Raw genomic sequence first — 13,731 nt, forward strand, 5'->3', positions numbered from 1 at the left:
GTTGGTGCTACACAGAAATACCACTGCAGCTTTAATGACCTGCATCTGTGTCTCTGGGGACATTTAGGGAGAACCAATTCTTTCAGTGAACTGAATTCTTTGATTTGTCCCCAGAGGTGGCCTTTGTAATTTGGAGTCCCGTTTCAAAGAAACAATCAGAGAATAAACATTTGAGTAAACAATTTAATTCAGCGCATTGATATTTTGCACATTGTGCCTCAGGAGACAAGCCAAAGCTTTTTTTTTTCCCCTTATTGAAATGATTCCTTTTAAATTCGAATACCATTCAAATATTACTAATATTTAAATAAAATATGAATTTAGTTTTTTTTAACCATTTTGAAAGCCATACTCTTTCTAATTATAAACGCATTCTATCTCTTTAACTAGAACTATTGTTACAATCATAACATAAAACAAAAACAGCATTCAATCTTCGCATCTCAGTCACTCAGCTAAAATGAAATAATACTAAAATTGCCAGCAGGTGGCGGAAAATCATTGTCTAAAGGGATAGTTCACCCCCCAAAAAGGAAAATTTTGTCATCATTTATTATAACCCTAATGTTCGAAACCTGTACGAGTTTCTTTCTTCTGCTGAACACAAAAGAAGATATTTTAAAGAATGATGGTAATCAAACAGTTGGCGGTAGCCATTGACTTCCATCATACCTTTTCTCCTACTATGGAAGTCAATGGCTACCGCCAACTGTTTGATTACCAACATTCTTTAAAATATCTTCTTTTGTGTTCAACAGAAGAAAGAAACTCATACAGGTTTGGAACAACTTGAGGGTAAGTAAATGATTAAAGAATTTCATTTTTGTGTGAACTATCCCTTTAACAAGTTAGTCATGGAATCATTAGTGAAACGATTCATTCAAAATGGCTGATTCATTCAAGGACAGAACAGAAGTGAGTGAGTTGTTGAATCATTCATTAGAGCGATTCGTTCAAAAACGCGGATTCATTCAGAAGCGAAACTGATACTGTGTTGCTCAGAGATGCGCAATGGCTCTAGTGTTTGGAACTATTTTTGTTGGCAAAATAGAGGAAAAACAGACAATATTGACAATATTGTGTCTTAAATGTAAGTCAACTTATTGTTTGTTGAATTGTTGTATAAAATCAATATCACATTTGCTAATGTGCTGATATTTGGGAAAACAGCACTTTTGTTTTTCACCATTTTTTTCACCATATCATGGTGCATTTTTATTAATTTTGGTGGCATTTTTGGCCCGAGCCCCCTTCATTTTCTGACCCTGGCATGTGTTCGCTGTGTGATAGTGGGGTCAGGGCTCTTTTTCCAGCACAAACAGAGACCCCTTCTGTTGCGAGGCCCATTTCAAGTGAAACGGGTAAAACAGCAAATGCGGCTACTGTTCGTCCCCCACGTGCATGTAGGGCTCTAGGTCTCAGGATGGTGATACGAACATAAAAAAAAGTAAAAAAAACTGAAACTGCATCTTCACCATAAGTCTTCTATTGATCCTTCTGTCCTTAGAAAGTAAAAGCATAAACGACTCCAACGACTACGATGTTCCCGATGGTGGCGATGATGGCTATCCACAGCCAGACGGCGTCGCTGGACATGTGCTGCTGCTCCTCCTGTTGTGCCGGTGCTGAGGCAGGGGGCGCTGCGTTCACACTGGCAGACGAGTTGAAGAGCGAGTGCTCTGTGCTGCAGTCGTCCATGGGAGACGCGTCCATGAAAGCGCCGCTCATCATTGGAAGCTGAAGGATAGAGAGTTCAACAATGTCACTTTTCACTGGTTATGCTGTGCAAGATTTTAAACTAGATTTTTATGTACATTTTTAAACTATGCTAGAGCATTGCTATGCAGTTGCTTGGGTGGTCAGGGTGGTTGCTAGGGTAGCCTGGGTAGCTACAAGTCTAATGGGTAAAATATGGACAAACCCAACAGGTTGGTTTCAATTTTTTAACTCAATTTTTTTGAACCCAAAGGTTGGGTTGGGTTGGGTTGAAACAACCCAGAATTTTTTAGAGTGTAGTCTGGGTGGTTGCTAGGATGTTGCTATATGTTGGCTGGATATTCTAATTGGTTGTTAGGGTGGTCTGAGTGGTTGCTAGGGTGTTTTGGGTGGTTGCTATGCAGTTGCTTTTGTGTTCCTATGTTCCCAAGTTATTCATTCTGAATAATCGGTTATCGGTATCGGCAATAAATTTATTATCGGTGCATGTCTAGTTTGAACACATCACTAATGTGAGTAATAATGATAGTGATACTTGCCTTAGCAAACACCACAAATAACTTTGTTAACAGGTTAATGCAAGGCATAGGATTTTTTTTTTTCAAATTTTTTTGAGGTTTGATCTAGAGATGCACCAATGTATCGGCCAATAATCGGTATCAACCGATAAAAGCAATTATTTTCACTTTTGGTCATCGGCCAATTGTTTAAAAACAGCCACGGTACTGTCAATCAAAAGGGGACAAGAAAAACATTTCATTTTTATTTGATTTATTTGAATTTGATTTTAAACTCTGATAATATAGTAATGTACCAAATGAAAGGGTCCCCTGTATAGTTTACTGCATTATTTTGGAGAGATTTTTTTTCTTCTTTAAGAAAATCAAACTATATCGGTAGATATCATTCTGAACTAGATAAAAAAAAGTCAGTCGAGACAAACTTTAAAGTTGGCTTGAGAAAGCCTGACCAGAAAGTTTGAAGAAGTTTTAAAAGCTTGAAGTATGAAGGTTTTCAGATTGTAATAGATTTTCGATTTAGTTTAGTAGTTTTCAAAGCTAGCTGAGACAGACAGACATATCAGACAGAACCATAAGTCGGATCAGTTAGAAACGATAATGTCAAAACAGTCTGAAGGTCTGACCAAGGTTTGGAGGTTCTAGCTTCAAAGCTCTAGGAGGAGTTAGAGTCAGAAATTGTAGTCTCAGAAGTAAGTTTAAATAACATTTCATTTTTAAATAGCTTTCTCAAGCCAACTTAATAATCGATTATCGGCAGAGAAATTTAGTATCGGTGCATCACTGATCACATCACTAAACTTAAATGAGTAATAATGATAGTGATACTTGCCTTAGCAAACACCACAAATAACATTGTTGGGTTTGTAGTTTTATTTCATGCATTGCATTTGAGGAATACCTTTATATAGCCTGAACAAATCCTGCTGCAGGCACTGAGGAGTAAAACCATGTGTTGAATCATCAAAGCACATCAACACGAAAACTGAATTCGAGCAGACCACATCTCACGAATGTTGTTGTTCTGCCAGAAAATATTTCCCAGAGCATCTTCATATCTGTTTTGAATAGTACAGTTAAAGGAGAACTGTCTCATGACAATTGTTAGACACGAGAAGCGTGTTTCCCCACACATGCGCGTGAGGCCTGCAGAGGGAACTGGGGCTGAATTAATGCCATAAATATTTAGGAAGTGGGAAGTGAGAGTGATTTGTTGGTTGAGACAATCAAAGCCCAACAGCACAGGTTGCTGGAGCAATAAAAAGCCTTGTTCCATTTCTACTGTACATACAGTATGATGCCTCTGAGAAAGACTTCTTGCTTTCCCTGATAAAATGTAAATATGTGCCTTGAATGCGGTGTAACCATCTGCCAAATGCATAAATGTAAATCATGATATTTTTTTAAATAACCCAGAAAGCCTTTTCTTCCTTGGCTAAATAAACTATCATTCACACTCATTCACATTCAAATTATCATATCACAGACACTATTACCACATGCTATAGAGAGTTTGCAGCCCTTTGGCTGATTAGTATGTCTCCTGCTGGTAGATTGCTGTAACTATATGTGGTTTTAAGCAGGAATATTTAAATGCATTTTTGAAAAGTAATATTCATTTTATTAGGGGTGAAACTTTTTAATGATGTAAACATTTGCTAAGCATGTCAATATTAAATAGCCAACATTCGGTTTCGGGAAGGAATAGGGAAGTAGATTTTTAATGAGAACGCATAAACCTTTAAAGACAGTCTTTCTGAAAGATATAGGTTGTTAATTGATAGTATTTGCCTTTGTTAAAGCAGTCTGTTTGCATTAAATCAACTTATTTTTAAAATATTAGTGTTTAACAGAGGAAAAACTACATTACCCATGATGCATGTACTGATGCATGTACAGAAAATTCCAACAGTCAAGGAAATTGCTTTAAAAGAGCTGTCTATATGTGCATATTTTGCAATAATCTTAAAAAAAAGTTTCTATAATCAAGAAATGTACATGAATATTTTTTGTCATTTGCAATGCTTCATGGGATTGTAGTTCTTTCAAATATTTTTTTGCTTCAGATTAAAGTTTGTAATGTTCTAATGAGTCTCCTCATTGCTTGTTGGTTTGGTTCATGGCTTAATTTTGCACTTTAATGCACTTTAACGAAGACTTTAAAAAAAATCCCTATGGGAGAAATGAATGGAAAAAATACTTTCAGAACCAACGCTGGTGAAAAAGTGGGCAGACACTAATGCACTCTCTTGAGAGGTCAGACTTTAGCAGTGTAGTATTGATGAGTGAGACACTAACTCTGCTCGTTTATCTCATGCTAATGATGAGACGCTTCTGTGTTTACACAATACAGAGGACGTGAACCGTTCACCTCGCTGATCACGGCACTGTACTTTATTGATTCTGCCAGGCAATCTAGTAAATGCAGGAGTAAAACGGGTTGTAGAGTGTTGGATAAAGCCGAACATTATCGCTTTACTCATGAAGGACGGAAGCTGCTGAGGTCTGTCTATCTATCTATCTATCTATCTATCTATCTATCTATCTATCTATCTATCTATCTATCTATCTATCTATCTATCTATCTATCTATCCCTATTTCCCTTTTTTATGTAACCATCCATCCATCTCTTTATTTGTCCATCAGTCCATCATCCATCCCTATTTATGTTTTTCTATCCATCCATCATCCATCCCTATTTACCTGTTTATCTATTTAACTATCTATCATCTATCATCCATCCATCTCTCTATTTGTCATCCATCCATCCATCTCTCTTTGTCATCCATCCATCCATCCATCCATCATCCATCCATCCATCCATCCATCCATCCCTATATTTATCTGTTTTTTCTATTTAACTATCTATCTTGCATCTATACATCCATCCCTATTCATTTGTTTTTCTATTTAACTATCTGTCTATCATCTATCCATCCATTCATCAATCTCTATTTGTCCATCCATCAATCTCTTTATTTGTCCATCAGTCCATCATCCATCCCTATTTAAGTTTTTCTATCCATCCATCATCCATCCCTATTTACCTGTTTATCTATTTAACTATCTATCATCTATTATCCATCCATCTCTCTATTTGTCATCCATCCATCCATCCATCCATCCATCCATCCCTATATTTATCTGTTTTTCTAATTAACTATCTATCTTGCATCTATACATCCATCCCTATTCATTTGTTTTTCTATTTAACTATCTGTCTATCATCTATCCATCCATCCATCCATCTCTTTATTTGTCCATCAGTCCATCATCCATCCCTATTTAAGTTTTTCTATCCATCCATCATCCATCCCTATTTACCTGTTTATCTATTTAACTATCTATCATCTATCATCTATCATCCATCCATATCTCTATTTGTCATCCATCCATCCATCCATCCATCCATCCATCCATCCATCCATCCATCCATCCATCCCTATTTACCTGTTTATCTATTTAACTATCTATCATCTATCATCCATCCATATCTCTATTTGTCATCCATCCATCCATCCATCCATCCATCCATCCATCCATCCATCCATCCATCCATCCATCCATTCATCCATCCATCTATCCATCCATCTCTCTTTGTCATCCATCCATCCATCCATCCATCCATCCATCCATCCATCCATCCATCCATCCATCTTGCATCTATACATCCATCCCTATTCATTTGTTTTTCTATTTAACTATCTGTCTATCATCTATCCATCCATTCATCAATCTCTATTTGTCCATCCATCCATCTATCCATCCATTCATCAATCTCTATTTTTCCATCCATCCATCCATCCATCCATCCATCCATCCATCCATCCATCCATCCATCCATCCATCCATCCATCCCTATTTATGTTTTTCTATCCATCCATCCATTCATCCATCCATATTTATCTGTTTATCTATTTAACTGTCTATCTGTCCGTCTGTCCTTCCTTATCATGCATTATTAATAAAAACAACAATATTTTATTTATGCACAGTTGTAAGGAACAGTCTGAACTCATGGAGATATGGAAAAATTCAACATTAAAACTTGTTCTTTATAAAACACACCCACTCACAGTTTTATAATGTCATTTCAATATTTAAGCCTTTAAAGCTGGAATAGAAATGTAACTTGCGCATGAAGGGACGGACGACAGTGGAAAGAGCTTTAAACAAAAGCTTCATTACAGCCGTATGAAAAATGCATTTCTTCAGAGACGCCGTCACTATTCTGGTCTTAATGTGAATTAAATCCACACACCATTCAGCTCTTCATCATGCTAATGAGCTTTTCTAATATAATTGACCTACTTCTGTGCTGAATTACTCAAGTGAAAATACAGCGGCCCTGAAAGTATTTGGACAATGAAGTCACATTTAATGTCTGAATGAATTAGAAAAATATCAAAGAAAGTGTTGAAGAGGCCACTGTATGTTACATCATGCCTACACATGACTTTACTGAAGTAAAATGTTTATATGAGTTTAAATCTCGAATCTTCTCTAATGTGTTTTGACCAAGATGCTGCTGTGACTTTATAAAAGAGCTTTCCTTTCAGAAGAACATTAGCCTGTGGCGGAAAGATGTGTTTCCAGACGGACGGCCACGGATGTGCTGGAAAGCCCTGAGCAGGTGTCGTGTTCCCCTGCACGAGCTCTTAGCGAACGCACACACACTAAAACTGATTCCCATGTCATGCTCAGATACGACTGAGGGTTTGTTTCAGGGAGAAACAGGGTCATTTTAGGGCAGCGATACCATGGAGTGTATAACACTGCGGCTGTGTTTGGGTAGAATACTAGCATACTGCTTAATCTATTATAGATCTATTATACCCTTTTACAAAGTTTTGATTTTGTTTTTGAGCTCTACTAAAACAGGTTTTCATGCTTGAATGTTCAAAAATACATTATTTTCCCCAAATTCTCCATTGTTGCAGCTCCTCTCTTCCCAGTCTGTCAGTAACACTCTGTTTAGTTCCTGTCTCTATGAAGCCCCTCCTTCTGAAAAGCACAATGTGCTCTGATTGGTCGGCTGGAGCAGTGTGTTGTGATTGGTCAAGCGCTTCGAGAGTGTTTGGGAAATACCCCGCTCCTTACCATAACCGCCAGTTTCAACACTCTACTAACTAACTCAACCAGGCCCCGCCCCTTTATTCTGCATATGAATTATTTAAATGAGGAATATTGTGACGTGTTCGTTCCCGAAGAAAACTCAAGACTACAATGGAGGCGTTTCAGGGAGTTCAGGAAAGTTGATTAAACTTTGTACATTTTAATTGTAGTCTTTCTCTTCAGAGAAAATAAGAGCATGTCTGGGTCATCTTTTTCATCATCTGTGATTGAAAAGCCTTTTTTAACAATTATTACGGCAATTTCATTTGCAGAAGGTGTAGTTTTCAACCTCACTTGATCAACAGCAGGATCTCCAGTGAGGCGTTGTGATGTTTTTGACAGGAAACTAGAGCGGAGAAGAGGAAGAGATGGAAACAGACCTCAAGCAACAACATGACCGACTTCCACTAGAAGAAAAAACGAGGTTTGAGGGTAAAAGTGATATTTTCTTGAACGCACATCAGCTCAGTCAGACGGAGGGCAGGCGGCACATCTGTGAAGCATCAGGAATATTTCTAAGGAATAATATCAATTTCAGAGTTTCATGCAGATGTGGTTTATCCTTTGAATATGCCAGAGATCTGTTCTGATAATCTTGCTTGTTTATTATGCTTATGTTTTCATGAATTTCTTTTTTTATATCCCATTGAAAAAGAATATTGAATGAGAAACATGTAGGAACAGAAGTTTATAGGATAGTGAAAAGTGTCTCTATGGCAAGTAGAAAAGTCTAAAAAAGGAAAGATTAGATGATTGCTGAACTAGACTGACACATGACTCAACAAGAAGAACCTGTGAAGTTCATAAATATTAATTTTCAATCTATTATTCATGCATGTCGTGTGGGAAGGTCTGCTGTGAATCGGATGTTTTGTCCTTCAGTTTGTCGCTGTGACTCAATAGTTTGCTATACGGGCTGTTTGTACGGATGTTAGTGCAGCAAGTAATTTACTGCTCAATTTACCACTCTTCAGATGAGATCTAAGTAATGTCTCAAAGCTCAGACAAAGACTATAGAATAACATAAGATGTGTCACTCTTATTGTTTTGAATGGGAGAAAGTGTAACGCGCAATATGGCGGAATAAGTCCCGCCTTCTTAAATAAGAGCCAATCGCCGACTGGTAAAGTCATCGCGTCACTTCAGCGGCCGTTAGAATCACCGGTTTCTATAGAAATATATAATATTTTTTGTCATGATTCGAGCGTTTAGAAATTTATGAGCCGGTTGTTGTTAGATTTCATTGGCGATTTCAAATATGAAATTTAATCGTAAGGTTGGCGAACAGTTTTGGAGAATTTGATGTTTCCCCATTCAAAGAGATTGCATGATGCCCAGGATGCCCGAGAGGCGTTTCAAAGATGGCCGCCGAGTGAAATGACTTGTCTTAAAGGGACTTTGGCTCAGATTAGCTCAAGAAAAGTCAGAAGTCTCAATATGAGCTCAAATATTTCTCATTAAATGATCAAAGCTGCTCTCCTAATTAATTTTATAGCTCTATACTCTATATACTCTATATATAAGGTTATTAAAATTAGTATAAATTAAATGTAGTGAAACAAATACTATCATGATAAAGATTTAAAGTGTATTTATATGTTTACATTTTTGCATTACATTAATGAGAATTTAGGTGTAAATATGCTTAATTTTCATAAAAATAATAAAAAAAGGATAAATATAAAAAATATTTTAATAATATAAACATTAAACATTAGAAACAGGGTTTCTGCAGGTCCTAAAAAGTCTTAATTCGCCCCTTACACAAATTAGGGTCTTAGAGCAGAAAGTCTTAAATTCACAAAGTTATGGCATTAAATGTTGCATGAATTGGGAAAAAAAAAAAAAAAAAAAAAAAAAAGAATATCTTCCTCAGTATTTTTGTTTTATTTTCCAGTACAAATATCTAAACATCTTTAAATCAACATACATTAACTTGAGGTGCAAATATAAAATGGTGTCCTAAAAAAATTTAACAAAAATGTTAATTATGAAATTATGAGTTATGAAATCTTCCCTTTTAATTAAGCTGCTTTTTTTGAGCCCATTGACAGGGATTTGTTCTTGTTTTAATCACAAACTCGCTTCATACTGATCAATTTCACAGAAAACAAGACTTCTTATTTTATGCCATTTTGCATCTCCAGCAAATGCATCTTGATTTAAGACATTTGCACCGAAAAAACAAGACAAAAATACAAAGGAAGAACAGCACTTTTGTGCAGTGTGATCAGTAAATTATAAATTATAAAATAGTTGTTTCCATATTATAGTGGAGGGGAGCTACTTTTGTGTTCAGCTCACGAGAATGAACCTCAATGGTTACGCAGCACGTTTGAGCTTGAAGAGGTTTGTTCTTGTGCGTCATTCATGTTTGGTTGAGCTCCTGATGAAAAAAAAAAAAGTGATTGAGTTTCATCAGAATATTTGGACTAAACCTCTTGATTTCATATGGATTAGATTTACGATCTCTTTATTAAATTTTTGTAGCATCAAAATGGTCGTTGCAAAGGCAGTCAATGAAGGGACAGAAATCTCTCAGATTTCATCAAAAAGATCTTCATTCAACTTTGTCTTTATGATACAAGCTTCAAGCAAGTATAAATGATGAGGCTTGAGTGCCTATGTAATGTATGCGGACGTAGTTCTAAATATAGGCCTATTGATAGTTTAGGTAACTTCAACACAAGCTCTTTCACAGGAGCTTGTGTTTATAACGGTTCATGGTGTCACAGCGCATGGGGTTTCTTGTAGCTCCGAGGAAGGTCACGTCAGATGTTCTGAATCCACAAAAAAGACACGAAGCTCCATGAGAGAAACTCCACAGGGAGCAGAACGTGTGTCTGAAGCATCAGTATAACCAGCCCTACGGCGCGGCGGCGTCTCCAAACAGCACGCCACTGAAATACAATTCATAAATTACTAATGCAAGCAATTCCTGTTCTCATAGCGCTCCGTTCTCATTTTTCAAGTACTGGATTCATGACTAGGTCATAAATAAACCTGACAGCATGAAATGCATCAGTTTACATGACCCCCACAGTACTGTGCACTGTACAGTGACCACAAAATGTATTAAAAATATATAAATGCCATTGCATTAGATAATTTGCACAGACACACTTTGCAATTGAAACAGGCTAAAACAATAGATGTAGTTTATACAAATTTATATATTTATAAGTGTCCAGATACTTCATGAACTAAATGCATCTTCACATTATTATAGTTTACTAAAAAATAAACTATTTTTGGTATTGAAATAAAATTGAAATAAAATAAAATATAAAAATTAGATTAAAAAAATGAACTAAAGGAAAAATAGAAATGTTGCCTTTGCAACTTAATGAAATAAGTTTAAGTTGAAGCAGTAAAATTACTAAGTGGATATAAATTAAAATCAAAGCTGAAATAAAAATTACCTATAAATAAATTAAATAAGTTGAAGCAGTAAAATTACTGGAAATGAATAAAAATTAAAGCTGAAATAAAAATAAATTTAACCTATAAATAAATTAAATAGGTTTAAGTTGAAGCAGTAAAATTACTGAGTGGATATAAATTAAAATTAAAGCTGAAATAAAAATTACCTATAAATAAACTAATAAGTTGAAGTTGAAGCAGTAAAATGACTGGAAATGAATAAAAATTAAAGCTGAAATAAAAATAAATTTATCCTACATAAATGAAATAATTTTATGCTGAAGCAGTAAAATTACTAACTGGACATAAATCAGAATTAAAGCTGAAATAAAAAAAAATACATTTAACTTATAAATAAATTAAATAAGTTTAAGTTGAAGCACTAAAATTACTAACTGGAAATAAACAAAAATTAAAGCTGAAATAAACATAAATGTAACCTATAAATAAATGAAATATGCATATTTTGAAGCAGCAAAATTACTAACTGGAAATCAGAATTTAAGCTTAAATAAAAATTAATTTCAACCTAAATAAATGAAATAAGTTGAAGATGAAGCAATAAAATTACTAACTGGAAATAAATCAAAATTAAAACTGAAATAAAAATTAATGTAACTTTGAATGTAAATATTATTTAAAAAAATGACAAAATCACATAAATTACTAAAAAATTATAATGAAACTGAAAATATAAAAATAAAATCTAATTCAAAATGGTAATACAAACTGTAATAGTGCATAAATAATAATACTAAAATAACACTGGGAAAAAAAATGGTGTCGGATTTACCCAGGAATTGCTAGTAAATTTACAATATAATTACAAAGAAATGGCAAGTAACACACTGAATTAAGCATGCAATTTTGAAGTAGAAAGCTGAAATAGTATTTTCTTGTGAAACACTGATCTACTTTTAAATCATTTTTACAGTGTTCATGCTCCAGTAACAGTTTCTACATGCTTTTATATCCTCATATTCTTATTTAGCCTGCACTCTCTCATTTTGTGGTGAATAAAGTGTAAAACAGTGGTTGTTCTGTGTGTATCTGTGTCAAATCGACCACTGGCACTCGCGGCAGTAAACAAGCAAAGAGGAAGTGACACTGGAGGGTCACTGGTGCCACGCTGATGCCCGCCAGGGGCCGATCTGACACGTTTGCTCCAGAAGATTCATTCCTGCTGCGTGAAACGTGAGCCGTCGGGCCGCTGCGAGACATTCGCTGAGTGATGATGTTGGAAAGTTGTGATTATTCAGCACCTGCTGTCCGGTTGTGTTCATGGCAGATGCTGAACTGCCTCATGGGAGCCACATTATTTGTGCCCATCTCAAAACAATAGAGTTTATCACAACGTTCGATTCATGAATCACTTTTGTCCCAGTAGGTTAATGGAGTGTGCCGCGCTCATTTGCAATCACTCTTGTATTATCGTCACATTCAAAAAGTCATCTGAAGAAAAATAGATGCATTTATTTATCTGCGTCTGACGTGCATTTCAGCGACTAGGTGAAATACAATCAATCTTGTCTTGATAAAACACACTCTAAATGCCTGAAGTGTCTAAAAATGACTATTCTTCTTCTTCTTCAGTGACATGTGACGCATGTGATGTGATGCATGTTGAAAAAAATCACTTTTAAGTTTAAGTCCATCAAATAAGACATAAATGGTGTTTGCAAAGTGCTCAGTTTGAACTTCAGCAGATCATCTACATGCCTAAATGCATTGAGTTGCTGCCATGTGATTGGCTGATTAGATATTTGCATTAATGAGCAGCTGAACAGGTATACCTAATAAAGTGGCCAGTGTGTGTAAATACACACACACACAAGTCATTGGTTAAACTGCGCACATAAAGAAGTTGTCAAAAGATCTGGAATCATCTCAGTGGATGATGAGGATCTTTGAGCTCTAAACTCACATGCTGCACCGTTTCAAAGTGAACAGGTTGATGTGCGTAGAAAGCTCGTATCTTTATAATGTCAAACATCTCATACCTGCGCAGCCATAAATGAAAGATCCATGATGATCTGTTGTGTTTATTTCCTGGATGAAGTGTTTCTTCAGCTCTTCATGGGGTTTTCACAGCAGTTTTCCTGACTCCAGACGTCCACAGAGTTCATCCTTACAGATCCATAGTTGAAGACAGAAATCATGAACGAGTCGATGTGGAGAGAGCAGGACAGAGAGAGAAAACACCAGTGTTGTGTCTGTGAGAGACTCTCTGTGTTCCTCTCATACACTCACTCTCACTCATCCACTCTCTCTCTCTTTCTCTCTCTCTCTCACTTTCTACCTCCACCTTTCATGTCATATCACGTCATGCGTGATTACAAATGGCTGAATGATTTTAGTTGTTGTTAAATTTGTCAAGAAAATGTCCCACTCATATTTCACTTCAGGACCAAAGGGAAAAAAAAGTGTACTTTAAATAGGAAAATGTATTTTCTATATTTATGTCTTAAATTCTTATTACTATAAAGCAAAAATATATATGTATTATTTTATAATAATAATATGACATTTGATTTATTGTCATTTATTTTTTTTTATTAATATATAACAATTTTAAAATGTTATTTTCTTTAATGATTATTTACTTTTTATTATCCATTGCTAATTTTAATAATAAAAGACCTGACATGTTACAGTAATAATGAAAATAAAACTAATCCTAATTATTAATGAAAATATATTTATAATGAAAATAATAAATGAACATATGATAATATAATGTCATAAAAGTAATGTCACAACACAAAATTATCTTAAAGGGGACCTATTATGCCCCTTTTACAAGATGTAATATAAGTCTCTGGTGTCTCCAGAATGTGTCTGTGAAGTTTAAGCTCAAAATCCCCCATAGATAATTTATTATAGCTTGACAAATTTGCCCCTATTTGGGTGTGAGCAAAAACACTCCGTTTTTGTGTGTGTCCCTTTAAATGCAAATGA

The 13,731-nt window shown here is 35.3% G+C and overlaps 1 protein-coding gene across 1 annotated transcript; it reads right to left on the reverse strand.

The window, feature by feature from the left end:
* Positions 1–793: 793 nt before the first annotated feature.
* LOC125268191 (uncharacterized protein C14orf132) lies at positions 794–4,108 on the reverse strand. The gene is made up of 2 exons (XM_048190279.1): positions 4,105–4,108; positions 794–1,772 (listed from the first exon to the last, which is right to left on the reverse strand). Exons 1-2 carry the CDS (start codon positions 4,106–4,108, stop codon positions 1,504–1,506), a joined length of 273 nt encoding a protein of 90 aa, XP_048046236.1. The 3' UTR covers positions 794–1,503.
* Between the last annotated feature and the right edge of the window lie 9,623 nt (positions 4,109–13,731).

This window comes from Megalobrama amblycephala, linkage group LG5 (assembly GCF_018812025.1).
Source record: "Megalobrama amblycephala isolate DHTTF-2021 linkage group LG5, ASM1881202v1, whole genome shotgun sequence".
NCBI lineage: Eukaryota > Metazoa > Chordata > Actinopteri > Cypriniformes > Xenocyprididae > Megalobrama > Megalobrama amblycephala.